Source organism: Simochromis diagramma, unplaced genomic scaffold (genome assembly GCF_900408965.1).
Source record: "Simochromis diagramma unplaced genomic scaffold, fSimDia1.1 OVJJ01000371.1, whole genome shotgun sequence".
Classification (NCBI taxonomy): domain Eukaryota; kingdom Metazoa; phylum Chordata; class Actinopteri; order Cichliformes; family Cichlidae; genus Simochromis; species Simochromis diagramma.
In genome coordinates this window covers 5,893,570-5,913,459 of record NW_024386920.1, presented here as the reverse complement: position 1 = coordinate 5,913,459, position 19,890 = coordinate 5,893,570, and the positions used below count along the sequence as shown (strand labels likewise).

General features: G+C 40.7%; 1 protein-coding gene across 6 annotated transcripts in view; it reads left to right on the top strand.

The window, feature by feature from the left end:
* ano2b (anoctamin 2b) overlaps positions 1 to 19,890 on the top strand; it is a 72,403-nt gene that overhangs the window by 30,207 nt on the left and 22,306 nt on the right. For 5 of the 6 annotated variants that reach the window (XM_040036754.1, XM_040036756.1, XM_040036758.1 and 2 more), the window contains 13 exons: positions 364 to 411; positions 1,084 to 1,148; positions 2,694 to 2,828; positions 3,427 to 3,587; positions 6,000 to 6,082; positions 6,386 to 6,475; positions 7,923 to 8,006; positions 15,529 to 15,603; positions 16,062 to 16,263; positions 17,542 to 17,653; positions 17,796 to 17,853; positions 17,973 to 18,073; positions 19,617 to 19,759. In XM_040036754.1, coding sequence (XP_039892688.1) covers positions 364 to 411; positions 1,084 to 1,148; positions 2,694 to 2,828; positions 3,427 to 3,587; positions 6,000 to 6,082; positions 6,386 to 6,475; positions 7,923 to 8,006; positions 15,529 to 15,603; positions 16,062 to 16,263; positions 17,542 to 17,653; positions 17,796 to 17,853; positions 17,973 to 18,073; positions 19,617 to 19,759 — 1,357 coding nt within the window. The remainder of the gene's footprint in view (positions 1 to 363; positions 412 to 1,083; positions 1,149 to 2,693; positions 2,829 to 3,426; positions 3,588 to 5,999; positions 6,083 to 6,385; positions 6,476 to 7,922; positions 8,007 to 15,528; positions 15,604 to 16,061; positions 16,264 to 17,541; positions 17,654 to 17,795; positions 17,854 to 17,972; positions 18,074 to 19,616; positions 19,760 to 19,890) is intronic. The other variant, XM_040036755.1, reaches the window with a different exon arrangement.

Genomic DNA, 19,890 nt, shown 5'->3' with positions numbered 1-19,890 from the left:
TTAGTGTGTAGAAAAATCCATTTAAATGAACAAATTGGAGTCTATCATATGCCTTCTCTGACCTAAAATGATCATTTCAGTTTCTGAAAAGTCTTTGGCTCTAAAATAAAGATGTACACTGGCATGGCCCCGTGGTTTAACCAGCTATAAAACTGACAATAACTCTGACATCTAACTTGATTGATATTAACACTTCAGACAACCTCCTCTTACCACATTATCTGCTCTTAACAACTTCAAATACTGTATTTCGAGTGTTTTTAATTTCTGTATTTCTACATGTTTTCCACAAGTGCACTGTGCTGCCTGTTGTCGTGTGCCTGTGTGCACTCATGCTTTTCATCCTCTCTTCTCACTGCTCAGGGTGACTACAAGGTCATCGGACACCTGGAGGAGAGGAACGACAGACAGGTGCGTTGACTCAGCCTTTCATTCCTGTCACCCCCTTTGTTCCTTTAAGTGATGTGGTACAGCTATGAAAACTGAATTGTCTCAGTCAAGTCAGCTGTCCAAAACATGTTAACTCCCAGCAACTCAAAAAGGGACCTCCACTTTTCTGAACAACTGAGCTTTAGTTTGCCATCCTCATCTCATATTTAATTTGATTTTCTTCCAACATCTGTCTAACGTGTTTACAAAACTCTCAAAGTGCAAAAAAACAGGATCCAACTCAAATTTCAAAGCAAAATATTAATAGAAAATTGAAATGTGAAAATTGAGAGGATTAGTCTTTATCCTTGTGTTTACTCCAGTTTTTGTAACATGTTCTAGTTCAACCACATACCTTATTCGATTTTTATCTTTTAAGCACGAGGAGCACCAGGCTTCATAATGCGGTTTTCCTCCTCTTACTGCATTTCACTTGGCTGCAGGATAATGTTACTTATACTGCAGCTTGTTGGCTTCATCCACTGAGGTTTAATTCGGCCAATCAGAATGTTACTGCCTACAGATGAGCTCTACCTCTGAGAATCATTTTCAACTTACAACATGACAAAATACGCCCACACTGACTCTCTCTCTCTCTCTCTCCCCCTCTCTCTCCCTCTCCCTTTCTCTCTATTGCTTTGTCTTGTCTGTCAGGTTCTGCATGAAGAGTGGGCTAGATACTCAGCCTTTTACAAGTACCAACCCATTGATCTAGTCAGGTAAAGTAACCACAGCATCAACACGAAGACCTCCGTTTTTCTTTTAATTTAATATGACTCTGCCATACATGATTAGTGAAAGATGTACATGGGGACCTGCCAGGCACGGGAGCCACCGCCAGTCCCCTCAGAGCCCTTCCCCAAACAGCAGCTCAATTCATGTTTATGCCATTCACCTTTATCTACTAAAAAATGCTGTCAAACCTAAAATAAGAATGTCGGCCAGCTAGTGAAATGGTTCTTAAGATATTCACATGCCCATTTGTTCTTTGGCGTTACTAGTCACCATGTGTATACTGGTCATGAATGATTCCTTACTAGCCAAACCACCTTGTAAGACTGACAAATCAAGAATTTATATTTGTTTCAACTGCAAATTTTATATCTCAGCCTGACCCAATATTGACAGACTCAAGAACATAGAGGAGATTCTAGGAGCACAGAAGTTACTCTAGGAGAGCTGGGCAGGGCTGTACCCATTAGCAGGACTGGTATGTGCTCAAGGAGGAACAGGATGAGCACTACCAGAGCTACAAAATGACCTCCAGCAGACTTCATACAGGTGGCCTGAAGGCCCGATGTCCCTTGTGCTCACTACCTGGCACTGTGGAGCCCATTTGACATTTACCATAGAACACCAGTCATAGCAGGTCCACTACTTGCACCCTGTGCTTTTCATAGATGAGAGCAGGTTCACCCCGAGCACCTGTGACAGTCGTGGGTTTGTAGAAGCTGTGGAGAATGTAATGCTGCATGCAAGCTCATTTAGTATGCCCTGTTTGGTGGTGGGTCGGTGATGGTCTGGGGAGGCATATATCCATGGAGGAATATCCACAGACCTCGACATGCTGGGTGTTGGCACCCTGACTGCCAGTAGATATGGGGATGAAATCCTTTGGCCTGCCGTCAGACCCTACACTGACGGGTTTCACCTAGTGCTCGGCTTCATATGGTGAGAGAATGCAGGCAGTTGCTTGAATATGAAGAAACTGATACCATTCAATGACCCCCGTGCTCGCCTGACGTAAATCCAATAGAACACCCAATAGGCTGAGGGCTAAAATACTATGTACTGACACAATTATTGACTCAGCAAAATTACACAGAATGAAGAATGTTGCTTATCTCATTACATGTGGACACATTTGCTTTGTGGTAATAAACCTCTGACAATCATAAAAACTTGATGCTGCTATTTACTATATATTCTGTTGATTTGTACTTCTAAATAGTATAACTAAATAGTGTAACTAATTATACTATTTTGATTACTCTGCAGTAAGTAGCACAGATTTATCCATTGTTAAGGTTAATTAAGTCCATGTTGGAGTCTTTAGATCTTGCTCAGGCAGAATTTGTACACCAGTCTTTAAGAAGCAACTATTAAAGGCTTTGCAGAGGTAGGAAACACCCTAAATAATAAGAGCATTAGCCCTCTTAATCTATTTTGGGGTAAAACACAGCATCAGGATCCTTACACCTGTTTTACATACTAATTCCGTCTGCTGTGCCCTAACCATGAACTGCATTATTCCTTACCCACAGGAAGTACTTTGGTGAGAAGATCGGCCTTTACTTTGCATGGCTCGGCGTGTACACCCAGCTGCTTGTACCAGCTTCCATAGTGGGTATCATTGTGTTTGGCTATGGAGTGGCGACAATGGACACTAATATACCAAGGTACATTAGGAATCCACTGCAAAAATCTCTAGTTTTACTGTTGCAGTTTCATTTGAGAGAGAAAATCATTGTACAATCCCACACTGTAAAAAGTGGTTATGGAATGAGATGTTCCCTAAAATACGGATTCTAGCATAATGCAGAAAATAAGGATTTGTTCCTGCCATTGCATGCACATATGCCCATACACACATTTACTAGACAGGGATTGCCCAGATACCTGCTGTATCTGGCTTTAGTCAGGGTTGTGTGGGTGGCGCACAAAAGGCTCAGCTGGCTCTGTGTGTGTGTGTGTGTGTGTGTGTGTGTGTGTGTGTGTGTGTGATGAAGTGGAAGGCTGATAATTCAGCCTACACAAAGTATGAATAGGGTCAAAGTAGAAAAGCTTGTGTTGTGGTTATGTGTTAAAAGTTCCATTCATTTATTGTGGTTAAATGTAACGGACCCAAAGATCCATGTGCCTTTTTAGCTGAGAGTGAATCCACAGACAGAAATATAGAGCCTCAGTTAATCTTATAGTCATAAACATTAACACTACACCACGTGTTATATAATGGTGTGCACTCTAGATTTGATATTTTTCCCCCCTCTTCTTCAGTCTGGAGATGTGTGACCAGCGTCTCAATTTCACCATGTGTCCTCTGTGTGACCGAGCATGTGACTTCTGGCATCTCAGCACTGCCTGTGGAACCGCCAAAGCTTCACACCTCTTTGATAACCCTGCCACTGTCTTCTTTGCCATCTTCATGTCTCTATGGGGTAAGGTTATGTGTTTTTGCATATGCATACCGAGATGACACGTGGGCTGGTTATGAAAATGCTCAGAGATACAGTCCTGATCAAAAGTTTAAGACCACTTGAAAAATGGCAAAAAAACATATTTGGCATGGTTGGATCTTAACAAGGTTCTAAGTAGAGCTTCAACATGCAACAAGAAGAAATGGGAGTGAGACAAAACATTTTTTTTTTTTTTTTGAGCATGCAATTTATTGAAAACAATGCTTAAACTGAAACAGACTGTTTTACAGCTGATCAAAAGTTTAGGACCACATGCCTTTAAAAGGCCGAATCTGTGCAAAATGTGGATTCATTGTCATTTTCTGTCCGGTAGTCACACTGTCATGGCGTTCTGATGGCAAAGGCAAAATGTTCCCTTTTTGAACGGGGTCGGGTTGCTGAACTGCATAAGCAGGGTCTCTAGCAGTGCACAATCCACATTTTTGCACAGATTTGGCCTTTTAAAGGCATGTGGTCCTAAACTTTTGATTGGGACTGTATCTTATGACCTGAATTTTATGTCCTGAGAGAATCTGTATAAAATTACATGAGACTGAACACTAAGGAAGGAGCAGCAGGTTAGAGTGGTTAAGGATAGAGATGGAATTCTACTAATGACTGAATAGGGTATGCTGAGAAGATGGAAGGAGTACTTTGGGGAGCTCATGAATGTAAAGAACATGACAGAGGAGGATAAATGGTGCATTAAGAAGTGCAGAAGATTAGTAAGGAGGAAGTGAGGACAGCTATGAAGAGGATGAAGATTAGAAAGGTGGATGGTTCAGATGGCATACCTGTGGTGGTATAAAGATGTGTAGGAGAGAGGGCAGTGGGCTTTTTAACCAGACACAATCTTGTAGAGTGAGAGCATGACTGAGGAATGGAGAAGAAATGGCTGATGTGCAGAGCTATAGTACAGCGATCCCCAACGTCTCTTGCGCCATGCACTGGTTTAATGCCCAACAATATTTTCACAGACTGGCCTCTAAGGTGTGGCAGATAAATACAACAAAATAAAACCGGTAACGGTACCAAAAAAAAAAGATTTATGCATAACACATGGGAAAAGACCCAGGGAAACTGAGTTAACGATAAAAACAATAAAAAAAATGATAAAAAAAACGATAAAAACCCTGAGAACCATAAATTTCACACCCAAGCCTCAACTCTCGCAGCCGGATACCAAACGACTCACGGACCGGTACTGGTCCGTGGCCCGGGGGTTGGGGACCGCTGCCATAGTAGATACAGAGGGATAAAGTTAACGAGCCACACCATGAAGCTGTGGGAAAGAGTTGCTGAAGCTAGGTTAAGAAGAGAGGTGACAATCAATGAGCAGCAGTGTGGCTTCACATCTGTAGTTCTTTCTCAGCATGATGTTTGGGTGTTGATGGAAAAGTATAGAGACTGTCAGAAGGAGCTGCACTGTGTCTTTGATGGTCTAGATAAAGCATATGAGAGGGTGCCAAGTGCGGAACTGTTGTACTGTATGAGGAAGGAGTGACAGAGTGAGAGTGCTGGTAGACGACATGTATGAAGATGGTAAGACAGCTGTGAGGTATGTGGTAGGATTGACATATGTTTGAGCTTTGAGTGGGATTAATCAGGGATCGGCTTCTTGTTTGCACTAGTAATGGACAGGCTGATTAATGAGGTCAGGCAGGAGTCTCTGTGGGGTATCATTTTCACAGATGACATTAAGATCTGTAGTGAGAGTAGGAAGCAGGTGGAAGAGAGCCAGGAGAGGTGGAGGTATACAGTGGAGAGAAAAGGACAAGTCCCTGGAAACAAGACAGAATAAGTTTGTGTGAAAGAGAGGGTGACGGGTGTAAGAGTGAAGCTGCACTCAGCAGATGTTTTGAAGATAGATGAGTTAAACATCTGTTGGCAGCTATCCAAAGCAACATGCAGCACATGAGAGAGGTGAATAGGTGATTTTGTTGATAGCAGGATTAGCAGCAAGTGTGAAAGCAAAGGTTTGCAGGACAGTAGTGAGAGTTACTATGATGTCTGGTTTGGAGACTGGTACAAAGGCAAGATGGGAGGTGGAAGATGTTAAATCCTTCATTGGCAATGACCAGAATGGACACGATTAGAAATGAGTAAATATGTTACAAATAAGTCATAGGAACAGCTCAGGTTGGGCAGCTGTAAATTTAAATTACACCAAGTCACTGTCAAAGAGCAATTAGGGGACAAATGCATTATTTCTCTCTTGCTTTCTTGCTTGCCCTCTATGTCATTGAATCAATTGAAAAAGAAGTAGTTTAGTCAACTCTAAAATTAAAAACTTAGGGTCAACTTTGAAGTCATATGATGCACTTGGAAACTTGCAATTGGAGATTTACGATACTGTAACCTTTATTAAAGTTCCTTGTTTGTGTGATTGTGCAGCGGTGCTATTTCTGGAACAGTGGAAGCGACGTCAGATCAGTCTGAGCTTCAGCTGGGACTTGACAGGCATTGAGGAGGATGAGGTAAATGCTTTTTAAAGTGCAAACATAAACACATCAAACCTACAAAATTAGCAGAAAAATTTCTGAACATTCAGATTGGCAGAGGTTTTTTCTATTTTCTTAACCAGTTTCACTCCTACAATCTGCGTGTGGCCACACTACCTCCTCCTGCAGTGACACTTAACATTGGCACCAAATGGATTATCATCTAATGCTAATCCCACACTAGCCTGGAATGTACATATGGCATACACATAGATGCCCACATGAGAGTCGGATAGAATGTCCAGAACCTAACTCCTTCTCACTCCTGTTTTCTTTCAGGAACACCCCAGGCCAAGATATGAGACCGTCCTCCTGCAGAAAAGACAGAAGAAGCAGAACAATAAGAAAAAGAAGAAGAAAAAGAATGAGGTAGGAAGGCAAAGAAAACAAAGCTATACTATTAAAGTGCTTACTATAGGAACGTGTTATGGTAACAAGTCATGTTTTTTTTTTTAAATTCGGTGATCTGTATACATAATCAAATATAAAGGAAATATATTTCCTTTCACCCAGCTGGACTCGGGTGTCAGTAATATAAACGGAAAGGTATTGCACAGTAATGCTCATCCCTCATTAATTTACATGGGAAAATACTGTAGTGCATGTTGGTGATGGTTACTAATGAGCCTAATGGTTTGGTTTTCAACATGTCCAAGATTATCTCATGACTGGGAGTGATCTAGATTCTCTGTGTAAACCAGGTCAATCACACTGAGTCCTGTTGGCCCACATACTTTTGCAGTGGTAACAGATGGCTGCCTGCTGCTGCCAGAGGGAAGCAGGGAACTGGTTCACATGACACAGGATCACCATTACACCATCCCAAAATTGATTAGGGAAGAAAAATAGAAAAATTTAAAAGATCTTCCTGGGAGCTGATCATATATAGTTGCAAGTCAGGATTTAGTATCTTGCCCACAGATACTTTGGCATGCAGGCTGGAGCAGCCAGGAACCCACCCAACCTTCTGATTATTGGATGAACCACTCTACCCCCTGACCCACAACCACAATGAAGAAATTGATAGAGCTGTTAGTGTGCCACTTAAAGATTCCTCACCATCAATGGGTTCAACTTCTTATATGTTGGCGAAAGACTTGCGAAAGTTAGCTGCAGGTCCTTCGGTGGCTTTCAGCCAATCAAATATGGGACACTCTTCAGAGCCAATGCACTTTGTGTTTGACCAGGTGTTTCCTCAGATTTGATGTGTTGCCATTTTTTTCCTTCATTTTCCTCTGCAAATGTTACAGAGAGCAATTGCTGCGCAATTTCTATTTTTATTTTTTGAAAGTGTAACCACACCTGAGAGATCTTTTGGTTAACTTGAGTGATTGTTAGTAATAGTCATGCGCTTTCTTACGCTTACCTAAAATTTGGCACCGAATGATTTAGTGTGAGTTGGTTTTCAGTAGATAATTCAGTCAGTACCCTAAAAAGTACAGAGTTTGGTACCCGACCCTGACTTTATCAGAGTCTTTAGGTCCTTCATGTTTTTTTTTGTTTTTTTATTTTTAGACTTTTAACAAACTTGTATTAGGTAATATAATGTGGAATACAGGAATGCTTGTTGCTGAAAGTGTGCCTCTGTACACCTACACAGATGGTCCATTAAAAAGGAGGTGTGATTCATAATTAATAGAATTGTTGTAAATCGATGTGACTTAAATAAATATGTTATATTTTATATAAACAAATATGCTTTATGTGCAAAGAGAAAAACATCCTCCAAGCTTTTGAGTGATAGTGGGTGTGTCTGTCTGTCTGTGTATCGGTCTGTCTGTCTGTGTGTCTGTAACTTGTCCCCCCTGTCTTTCAGCCAGCAAAGCAGGAGGACGGGACAGTGACAGGGAAGGACAGATGGAGACAAAAACTACTGTCAGCCATGTCTGCAGGAATACCGGTAACCCCTCCTCTCCTTCCCCTGTCCTCTTCTACCACCTGTCCTTTTCTTTTCCCTCCTGCTCCCACCTTGCTTTCCCTATCCTTTCTTTCCCCTCCTGCAGGCTGCTGTCTGTTCTTCTCTTCCTGTCCCATCCTCAGGGTGCTACCGTTTCCACTTCACAGGTATTTCTTTGTATGTTTTCTAGCATACCCCTTATATATATCAATCCAGGTATGTGATGACCACAGCAGGAGTTAAAATTGCCCATATAGTTGGGCTAGTTGATGAACCCGAAAGCAGAGCACAGATATGAACAGGAAGATTGTGTATTTAAAAAAATGCTCATTGTTGGTGGGAGAGAGTTGGGTTTGAATGGAGGTCACGATGAGGTTGAAGCAATAGGCAGGGCCAGGGCACCAATGCAGCTAAGGACTGCTGTATGAGAAGTTCAGAGAACAGAGAGCTCAGAACTGAAAAGGTAAGAAGGGGCTTAGGCAGATGAATGCTGCAGACAGAGAAGAACAGGTGTTGGTAAATGCGAATACATGAGTGGGCAATAAACTAACAGAGACTGCATGATCTGGCAGTTGTGTATACAATGTTTTCACAGTCAAAGTGTTGGATCTAGGTATTTATTGCAGAGCAGGATGATGACAAGCAGCTGGCAGTCTGACTTCCCCCGCTCATCACATCCTGCAATCAAGCAGGCAGAAAACAGAAACACAGAAAGTAGGGAGAGAAAAGATTGTGCTTTGCAGCTTGGTGGGAATGATGGCACAAGTGAAGGGCATGACACACAAAATTACCCTGCATTCCACTGCCCACGTCACCCTGTAGAACATGTGCTCTGGGAAAAATTCAGATAGTAGTGTATGATTTTTGCTTTTTTCTCAGAATGGAATGAAATCTGGCTCAACTTGGGTGCTGGTAGGTGACCCATGTGCGGCCTGGTTCTATTCCACCCTGGATGGGTTCGTGCATGTCTTTCCTTTCTCAAACTGCCTTGTCATTAAACAGGCTAAACACACGCTTTACACACTTCTTAAGAATCAAAGAAGTATTAATCCAGGTCTGAAAATAGTTCTCAACCAAAGCACTGTAGTACTGTTTTCCCAGGTAGTTAAGCTAATTAATGTTAAGAAATCCTTCCAATATAGTCTTTAAAAAAAGGAACATTCTTTATAACACAGCAAAGGTAAAATGATTTGTTGGATCTAAAGGATTTCTTTTCTGCAAACCTTGTCGCTGGACAGTTAACAGGACCCCCTTATGAATTGGGTGAGCTGCTAATCCTTCTTTGCAACCTTTATCCTGTGGGCTTTTTCCTCATCGCAGGTGTACCACATGACATTAATGGACTCAACGGAGACATACTGTTTGTTACACCTTTGCTTGTATGACAAGTTAATTGTGGTTAGGTCTACTGTCAAAAAACAAACAAACAAACAGCTACAAGTACCTGGGGATCCCACAGGCAAATGGGAACCATGAAGAGGCCACTATGAAAGCTGCAAACACCAAGTACCTGCAGAGGTTCAGGCAAGTCCTGAGGAGTCAGCTGAATGGCAAAAACAAAATCTAGGCTATCAACACCTAGCTCTGATCAGGTACCCTGCTCGGATAATAAGCTGGCTGAAGGAGGAGATGGAAGCCACTGACATCAAGACGAGGATGGAATTCTGTGAATGCAGAAATGACAAAGTGTGAGACTTAAAATACAAATTTATATGACATAAAGATGCAAAACACAAATAAGCCGACTTGGAGAAGTAGAGGGATGGAAAGAAACTGAGGGAGGGCGGGCTGAGTGGGAGTGATGCATGCTGGGCAGGAAGCCAGGGGTAAGATTAGTGACCGTCACTATGGCGACACACAACTCCCTCTCACACACTTGAACCATTGTTACCTGAATGTGCTGTAGGATCAAATCAAAAGATTATATGAACATATACGAGAGTAAAATGGGTCTTTGTTTTTTGAGTCTTCTACGTTGGTCCTGTTATTTTAAAGCAATATGCCTTCGGCATACTAAGCACTTATAAATGTTGGGTAAATCAAGTTGAGCATTCATTTTGGCTACTTTAAGTACAGAGCTCAGGCTGCATGCTTACATTTGCAAACTGACAGTAAAAGTGCCGTAACTACATCAGTGGCTAATCTTCAGTGACGGACAATTGTCACAATGTTTCAAATCAGTTTTTGAACTACAGGGCATGTTAGTGCTAATAATACAAGACAAACTAAAAAAAGAGAAAGGGTCACATGTTTTAAAGCCCAGAATCCTAAAGGGAAGCCAGCTTGGTCTTAGACACTTACATTGCATTAGATGTGCCTGAAAATGGTGAAATGGTACTATATGTATAACATCATTCTTAACATTTAAGCAAATGTAAACATTTATTTGCTAAAACAGCCATGTAGTATACCAGAATAGTTCCCCACTGCTTAATATATTAAATACAGTGTTTTTCTGCATCTGCTTACATTTTGCAGAAATCAAGCCAGCATGGTTTTTAGTGATTCTGGTCCACAATACTCTGTGCTTGAATATTTGAGTTGCTCCAATGAAGTAGTGTTTTGCAGTCTATCCATAGTGAGTGCAGCAATACGTACTTCAAAAGGGGAACTGGAGTACGAGCTGAAAGTGAAATTTAAAAAAGGAGCAATTTAAGAGCCAGGGTTAGTCTGTCACAAATGCAAAGGCTTTGTTGGTCTTTCCTCAGTGGGCATTACAAGCTAAATATAAAGTCTGACCTACCTTTTTCTTTCTCTTGGTCAGGATGGCCATCACACTCTGAAGGTCTTTTTGTATACACTTTGTGTATGTAGAGGCTTCAGGGTGAGAGTGCAAGAATGGTAAATGGCCTGCATTTGTATAGCGCTTTACTCAGTCCCTAAGGACCCCAAAGCGCTTCACACTACATTCAGTCATTCACCCATTCACACACACATTCACACACTGGCAATGGCAGCTACATTGTAGCCACAGCTTCCCTGGGGCGCACTGACAGAGGCGAGGCTGCCGGACACTGGCGCCACCGGGCCCTCTGACCACCACCAGTAGGCAAACATGGGGTTAGTATTTAGTTAGTATTTTAGAAGAAAAGCATTTATTATGTTTGAAATGAAGGCTCATGTCCAAAAGGCATGATTCTCAAAATTATGATAAATGTACAGATTTAAAAACAAGTTGCTGATTTCGTTTCTGGTTCTTTTATACACTGCTCACTGCATAGACGTTATAAGTGAGAGACTGCATAAATCTGAATAATGGACTTGAGCAGAAAAGCACATTGTGTTCCATGTAACACTTTCATTTCCATTAAAGTTTTTATATTTAATATGTGCATGTTCAGTTAAGACAAAAGGCCCTCCGTTTGAAAGGCTAACGACTTTGTTCCAACAGAATAATGAGAAAGAAAAATGTTAGCGAAATTGTGTATTTTTAAATCAAATGTACAGGGAGTGCAGAATTATTAGGCAAATGAGTATTTTGTCCACATCATCCTCTTCATGCATGTTGTCTTACTCCAAGCTGTATAGGCTCGAAAGCCTACTACCAATTAAGCATATTAGGTGATGTGCATCTCTGTAATGAGAAGGGGTGTGGTCTAATGACATCAACACCCTATATCAGGTGTGCATAATTATTAGGCAACGTCCTTTCCTTTGGCAAAATGGGTCAAAAGAAGGACTTGACAGGCTCAGAAAAGTCAAAAATAGTGAGATATCTTGCAGAGGGATGCAGCAGTCTCAAAATTGCAAAGCTTCTGAAGCATGATCATCGAACAATCAAGCGTTTCATTCAAAATAGTCAACAGGGTCGCAAGAAGCGTGTGGAAAAACAAAGGCGCAAAATAACTGCCCATGAACTGAGAAAAGTCAAGCGTGCAGCTGCCAAGATGCCACTTGCCACCAGTTTGGCCATATTTCAGAGCTGCAACATCACTGGAGTGCCCAAAAGCACAAGGTGTGCAATACTCAGAGACATGGCCAAGGTAAGAAAGGCTGAAAGACGACCACCACTGAACAAGACACACAAGCTGAAACGTCAAGACTGGGCCAAGAAATATCTCAAGACTGATTCTTCTAAGGTTTTATGGACTGATGAAATGAGAGTGAGTCTTGATGGGCCAGATGGATGGGCCCGTGGCTGGATTGGTAAAGGGCAGAGAGCTCCAGTCCGACTCAGACGCCAGCAAGGTGGAGGTGGAGTACTGGTTTGGGCTGGTATCATCAAAGATGAGCTTGTGGGGCCTTTTCGGGTTGAGGATGGAGTCAAGCTCAACTCCCAGTCCTACTGCCAGTTTCTGGAAGACACCTTCTTCAAGCAGTGGTACAGGAAGAAGTCTGCATCCTTCAAGAAAAACATGATTTTCATGCAGGACAATGCTCCATCACACGCGTCCAAGTACTCCACAGCGTGGCTGGCAAGAAAGGGTATAAAAGAAGAAAAACTAATGACATGGCCTCCTTGTTCACCTGATCTGAACCCCATTGGGAACCTGTGGTCCATCATCAAATGTGAGATTTACAAGGAGGGAAAACAGTACACCTCTCTGAACAGTGTCTGGGAGGCTGTGGTTGCTGCTGCACGCAATGTTGATGGTGAACAGATCAAAACACTGACAGAATCCATGGATGGTAGGCTTTTGAGTGTCCTTGCAAAGAAAGGTGGCTATATTGGTCGCTGATTTGTTTTTGTTTTGTTTTTGAATGTCAGAGATGTATATTTGTGAATGTGGAGATGTTATATTGGTGTCACTGGTAAAAATAAATAATTGAAATGGGTATATATTTGTTTTTTGTTAAGTTGCCTAATAATTGTGCACAGTAATAGTCACCTGCACACACAGATATCCCCCTAAAATAGCTAAAACTAAAAACAAACTAAAAACTACTTCCAAAAACATTCAGCTTTGATATTAATGAGTTTTTTGGGTTCATTGAGAACATGGTTGTTGTTCAATAATAAAATTATTCCTCAAAAATACAACTTGCCTAATAATTCTGCACTCCCTGTATTTCGTCAGTTGTAATCAGGATAAAACCTGTTTGTCATTTCTCAACACCGCACTCTGAGTGCAAACAAACACACTTTCCAGCGTTCACAAGTTCAGAAGACTCAACGAGGTCGTTTTCAAGAAGCTTGCCAAAACCATCCGGTAAGTTAATTAAATGTGTTGGTTTGTTGTCTGAACACAGTGTAGACATCTGCTGCTGGTTACCATGTAAAAACAAAGTAGAACGCACAAGTTGATTTACACACTTAGATCTAATCTGATCTAAACTGACAAGTATGCACATAGTGCCAACGTCACATTCAAGTGCTAACACGTTTTATTATTCTAGTAATAGTCTTTTAAAAAAGGTTAATATGAAGAATTTATACTTGGTAGCAGTAATAGTAGTGCATACATAGTACTATTTAATAATAGAAGTGGTCGTGGTAGTGTCTGTGAAAAGTAGAAACTACTGATGATAACTTGTTGCAGTTTAATGCAGCCTTATTTTACATTTCATTTAAATCTTGTTTTGCTCTTCTGTCTCTAGCAGATTGGAAATTTGTCACGAGTCCCGGTGTGATCAAATTTTCCTTCAGCACTTGAACCAGGCTAAGAGAGTCTGGAAAAGGGGGAGGAGAAGTGAGAACCTTAAGAGAAGATGGTATGGCTTTATTTTGATTGTTTTTGGTTTTTGCTGAAATATTGTTCCTTTTAAATATTTTTGGTGTTAATGGTTTCTTGGATTTGTGGCATGAATTGTCCTTTTGTAGGTCATTATTTAACAAATTAGTAGCTGAACTTTTGAAACACAGCAATGGAGAACCAGTCAGGTGGAGTCTAATCCAGAATGCCAGAGAGATATAAAAAGTCACAGTCTCTGTTTTAACTTTTAATCTTACTTATTACTTAGCAAGTTCTCATTTTTAACTAAAACTTTATTAGAATTGGGTTTTTAAAATGACTTGGGTGTCTTTTTTTTGTTATAGGTCTTCAATCAGCAGCGAACAACCTACAACCTGACCCCAAGTGAAAGGCTTCTGGGTCACTGTCTCTCTGGGAATACTTGCCAAAAGCTGCAAAGTGAACAATGTTGTAGAACTGAAGTGACAATAAAAAACTTCACATTTAAGAGATTTGTTTGTAATCCAATAATTTACATGGCTAACACCTCATAATTAATTTGTCTCTTAAAGTTTGTAGTGGGCTTGAAAAACACATTATTAATTTTATAAAAACATAACTTGAATATAGCAAACACACCCCAGATCTGCAGTGCAAATGTTGGAGCAACCAAAGGACTACCTAATGATGTATGCAAGAAACATGCTTTAATGGTTAAGGCTGTCTAAATGTGCATTTACTATTTAGTGAAAAACCAAGAGGTCCTCAGATGACTAAAGGGCAGAACTCTTGAGTGGTTGAAGCAATTAGACCAGTATTAATGTAGTTCTAATAAATGTCAAAATGTGTCCTTGCATGCAGAAATGTGTACTTCATTTTATTTTTGCGTCCCCATATTTTAAACTGATGCTACTCCTTACACTAAATCTCAGATTAAATGTCTAACACTCCCCTTTCAGCCTACTGTATAAGCTTATTCGTGACGGTTCATATGTATATTTGCCTGTTTCTGTTTTTAAAAAGCTTGTATTGCAGGGTGTACAATGCCATCATATTCACTAGATGGTGCCATTGCACTTGCCAGGCTGCATAATCCCTCTTCAGCGTATACAGGGTTTTGATCCACTCAGGTCTGTGTGTGCAAACTGACTTCCTATCACTGTGTGAAGATGTTCATGTATGCATTATTTCCATATGCCTATAAGCACCACCTGGGGGTGGAAGATTTGAAACAGTTTGACAGCGGTTTTGTTCCACTGTAAACTGTAACTGTACAGGTTACATTCCATTATTAAAATTTCTGACATTCTGGGCGAGACTTTTGTTTGCACAGGGTTTAGTAGCTGGGCAAAACCAGATCCTTCTGTCATCTCCTAGCATTTTAAATTATGCATTGCTACTGTCTCCTGGCTGTAACCTGGTTTTCGAGGTTGTAGAAATCAATCTTCCTATCTGAATCTTGGCAAGAAAGCAGATACTTGTTTTCTTAGACCTGAAATTGCTCCAAATTAGAAGCCAGTTAATGTGGTTAATGCCTGGGAGAATGGATGAATCAGCTGGGAGTCATCTGGATGTTAGAGATTCTCTGGAATAAAACGATGTCCTCAAGCAAGTGTTTGAATTTAGGCTGCGTACAGTAAAACACATTTTTATGCTCCCTTATGTCTGTGCTGAGATGTGGTAATGTTCCCCGTGGTCGTGTGAAATTCACTGGCTGCTTGTTTCGCTCTAAACTCAGTTTTTACAAACCATTTGAAAGGAGGAAGCGGCTTTGTTTTTCTCTCTTTTTAAGACGTCTCTGTAGGCTCTCTGTTCTGGATAACAGATTTAAAAACAAACTTAAAGATCCACAGATTCCTGTATGACTGATTTGGAATTTTCCCTCTTTTGTCCTCCTCTGTTTTTTCTGTCAGTCTCCTATAGAGAAGCTGACCTGGAAAGATCGCCTTCCCGGATACTTGATAAATGTGTCCTCTATCCTCTTCATGGTGAGTATTTAAAAATGTGTTTTAGGGCCAGTGTAGGATGAGAAAAATGTATATGCAGAGCTGGGAATAAAAGGGATTCCTTTTTCCTTTTTTTTTTCTTAAGATCCATCTGACTTTATAAGGTTGGATTGACCTCATCAAGCAACAGCGGATAACAGAATACAATTAGATCTTTCTTTCAAGTTGGATTTAGCAGTAAAGAAATACTTTTAGCTCAAACTTACCAAAGCGCACATTTTTTTCCTTCTAAAGTTACCACTTTAAGCACGAGTTTCTCAACATTACTGTCCCCCTCTCTGAGATATGTATGATTTTAAAATAAGGTTTGGTTACATCTGATCTAGCCTAGCCGTGTCATTTTCTCAGAATTGAAGTGTGAGAGCATAATAAGTCTAGCCATTGCTCTATAACGATTTGAGTAATAACTACCCTTCCTTTGCTTGTGTTTTTGCTCCCAGTTTGCGCTGACATTTTCTGCAGTTTTCGGCGTCATCATTTACCGCATCACAATCTCTGCGATCATGGCGATGAGCCCTGACCCGGAGATCAGGCACAATGTTCGGGTGACAGTCACTGCCACTGCGGTCATCATCAACCTCGTGGTTATCTTGATTCTGGATGAAATCTACGGTGCTGTGGCAGTGTGGTTAACTGAGCTAGGTACAGACACACACACAGATGTCATTTTACTCTATTCTAGTAAAGTAACTTTGGTTTCAAGTACCAGAGAGAATGGGGGGGGACTGGATCCACTGGTGAACACTGCTAAAAACCTTGATTGGTTTTCTTTCCTGCCAAGAGTTAAGTAAAAAGATCATTAACATTTGAATATCTTTAATAATGAAGCTGTAACTGCACAAGATGTTAGCTTAGCTTAACAGTCACCATGCTGGTCACCATGCATGATATCAAGTCTCAAAGTCATCAAAGTCTGATTAACTTTAGAAATGTATTTTTTGAATTGCTATAAGTATGACATATATTTAAAAAAAAAAAATATTGCAAGTTGATCATAAAGTTACTCCCCAAACTGTGTGTGTGTGTGTGTGTGTGTGTGTGTGTGTGTGTGTGTGTCAAGCTCTTCATACATCCTGTTAACTACAGTCTATTTGGGAACATGTACTGGCATGACAGTTGCAACAGACTGATATTTCCTACGTTAAGGCTAGGCCAGTAGATTGCCCTGGTTTTGTTTCTAAGGTAATCATATCCTGCTAGTAATTTACTCCTTGAATCTAATCTAACCCTGATTTCCAGAAATCAGGGAGTTGTTTCAAATATCCAGAATGACACATTTACAAATGCTAGGAGTAAAATAATGCCTAGGTCTCTTGATAAAACATGTAATCATCTTCATCTTCGGTATCTGAGAAAGAGTCCTTCTGCCTCATGGTGGACAGCTTGATAAAACTTTGATGTTTTCATGCTCCAGCCATCCCATCAGTCATCCCAGGAGGGTTTTCCTACATTTATATTCATATTCAAAACCTCTGAAATAGAAAAAAAATTAGGTGGAGAAATGTGAGGGGAGAGAGAGAGAGAGAGAGAGAGAGAGTGTGTGTGTGTGTGTGTGTGTGTGTGTGTGTGTGTGTGTGCTCGTGAGTGTGTGTGAGAGAGATGATGTGCAATGTGAAAAGTTCCAGTATTTTAACCTACTTCCAGCACAGTGATCATGTTAAACTCTCTTCACTTGCAGAGTTGTCACTTTCTGCTGAACAGACGCCATTCTTGTGCAGTCATAACAGTCTAGAGTCACACTGTAGAAAAAATAATGTGGACACCTTAGAAATACAAGCCTAATAGAGCTGTGCATGTGTTTGCTTCATGTTTCTTTTACATAGGCCCCATTTCATTTCTATTAGCATGCCTCTTTTTCTGTAGCACTCATGCAATACCGTGCTAACTCTTTCTCACTGTTTCACATCAACTATTTTTCAGAGATTCCTAAAACAGAAACCAACTTTGAAGAACGGCTCATCCTGAAAGCCTTCTTACTCAAGTTTATGAACGCATATGCTCCCATCTTTTACGTGGCTTTCTTCAAGGGAAGGTAAGCCCTCTGTGTTTGTGTTCACCATTGTACCATGAACACCACATCTGAAATGTCACCTATAAAATGACACCCACTTCTTTTTAGTGTCACTACTGGGACCTAATGCTTTTTTTTTTTTTTTTTTTGTATGTTTTTGCAGGTTTGCTGGACGCCCGGGAAATTATGTGTATGTGTTTAATGATTTTCGGATGGAGGAGGTGTGTGATTTTTATCTTTAAACATAAGTTTGTTTTTCATTTGGATTAGCGAAATTGGATTCAAAAGTTACAGTGTAATGTGTATAATAAAAAAAATAATAAAAATATGTATCCCCCAGTGTGCTCCAGGAGGGTGCCTCATTGAGTTGTGTATTCAGCTCAGCATCATCATGTTGGGGAAGCAACTAATCCAGAACAACATCTTTGAGATTGGCATCCCGTAAGTGCATCGATTTGTATGAAGATAAAAATGAAAAGAAGCAGTCAGGCAATAAGATTGTCCCTTGTATGTGTATTGCTAGTGTTTGATCTCATTTGGACATTGACATAATGCTTTCCCCAGCCGCTTACTCTAACCCTGAAAATCAAAAATGAATACCTAACCCTTACCCTAAACCTATGCCAGTGCACTGAACTTATAATTAATGGCTACAGAAAAACCATGCTCTTTATACTTAACCGTAACCCAATTATAAACCTGACACCAACACCACATTTTGAGCCTCAACAATGCCTTCAAACACATGGGGACGAGTGTTTTGTGACTGTTGGTCCCCACAAGTATAGTAGCATGCCAATTTTCTATTCCCACAAAGATGTCTAAACGTGTGTGCGCACACACACACACACACACACACACACACACACACACACACACACACACACACACACACACACACACACACCTATACATTTGCTGACAATTTCTTGCAGCATCTGCTCTGCCCTTTCTTGTTCTAGTAACATTCCTTCCATGTCTGGACAGTGGTTTTGTGCAATAGCTTAGCATTAACGTGCAAATCTGAAAGCTCAAAGGTCATCTATGTTTATAACAGATGTCAACCAGACACCCTTTCTAGCTTCAGGCTACACTTTTATTGTTGCTTTACTCCCTCACTCATTAGGTGAGCTTCATCAAAAGCTCTGCTAGTCATCTTGATGGATCTGCAAGTCACAGCACATGCAATCATATCTGCATGCCATCCTTTCCACTGTTACACATTCATCTCCTTAAAAAAGTTTCACACCTGGTAGAATTGCTGTGTGCAGGTGTGTAGCTCATCACATGTACCCTGTTGCTCCATGTGTGTTTATGCAAACAAAACATAAAAAATATTTAGGTTGTATTGTATATCCCTTCACCAAACTGCAAACACACATGCATATTTATGGTTTTATTACTCATGTAAGAGTGCATTCTTAGAGAAACACCCATGCTCTCACTTTCCTTCACTGTCTCTTCAGTTCTCTGTTGGTTGTTCCCTTTTTCGCTTACATAAAAACCCTAAAACATTCAGCCCCTGGCTGTCAGTTCACTGGGTTTTCAACAAACATCAGCATTTCAGCACCTCTGTAAATACTTATTTTGCTATTATGTTTCACAAGCAGTCTGCAAATCTTTTATTGTTCCAGCTAAGGTCTAGAGAGTTTTAACGACTCTGTGCTGTGCTAGAAACTCCAAATGCGATCGTTTTGTTGGAGTCATTGCACTCATTCAACTGCATCGGTGCCACCTATTTTAGTTTCCAGCTTTGATATCTTTTACTGAAAGTAAACAAGAAAGCAGGAATTGTGAGTGGAAGGTATTCATGCCCTGCCTGTGACAACTTTAGAATGGATTTTTGCAGTAGGGATTAATCACAGCTATAACCCAGCAGTCAGTTGGAGCCTTACACATATACTGTATGTGGATTTCAGTACAGTTGCAGTAAAGGTAAAGCCTTTTATTATCTTTGCACTTTCATCTTCCTTCATTTTAACAGGAAATTGAAGAAATTGGTCCGTACATTAAAGGAAAAAGAAACGACACCAAAGGCGAGGGAGGAAGAGAAGCCACCTCAGCAGTGGAACCTGGACTATGCCCTGGCTCCCTTTGAAGGCCTCACTCCAGAATACATGGAGATGAGTGAGTATGCATACACACAGAGAAAAATGGCCTCACAGTCTGTAGCCTGAAAACTTATATAAGACATATAAGACGTTTACATTATGTTGCTTTCCAACAGATGTCACTGCAAAACTGTGCAGTGCTGTGAG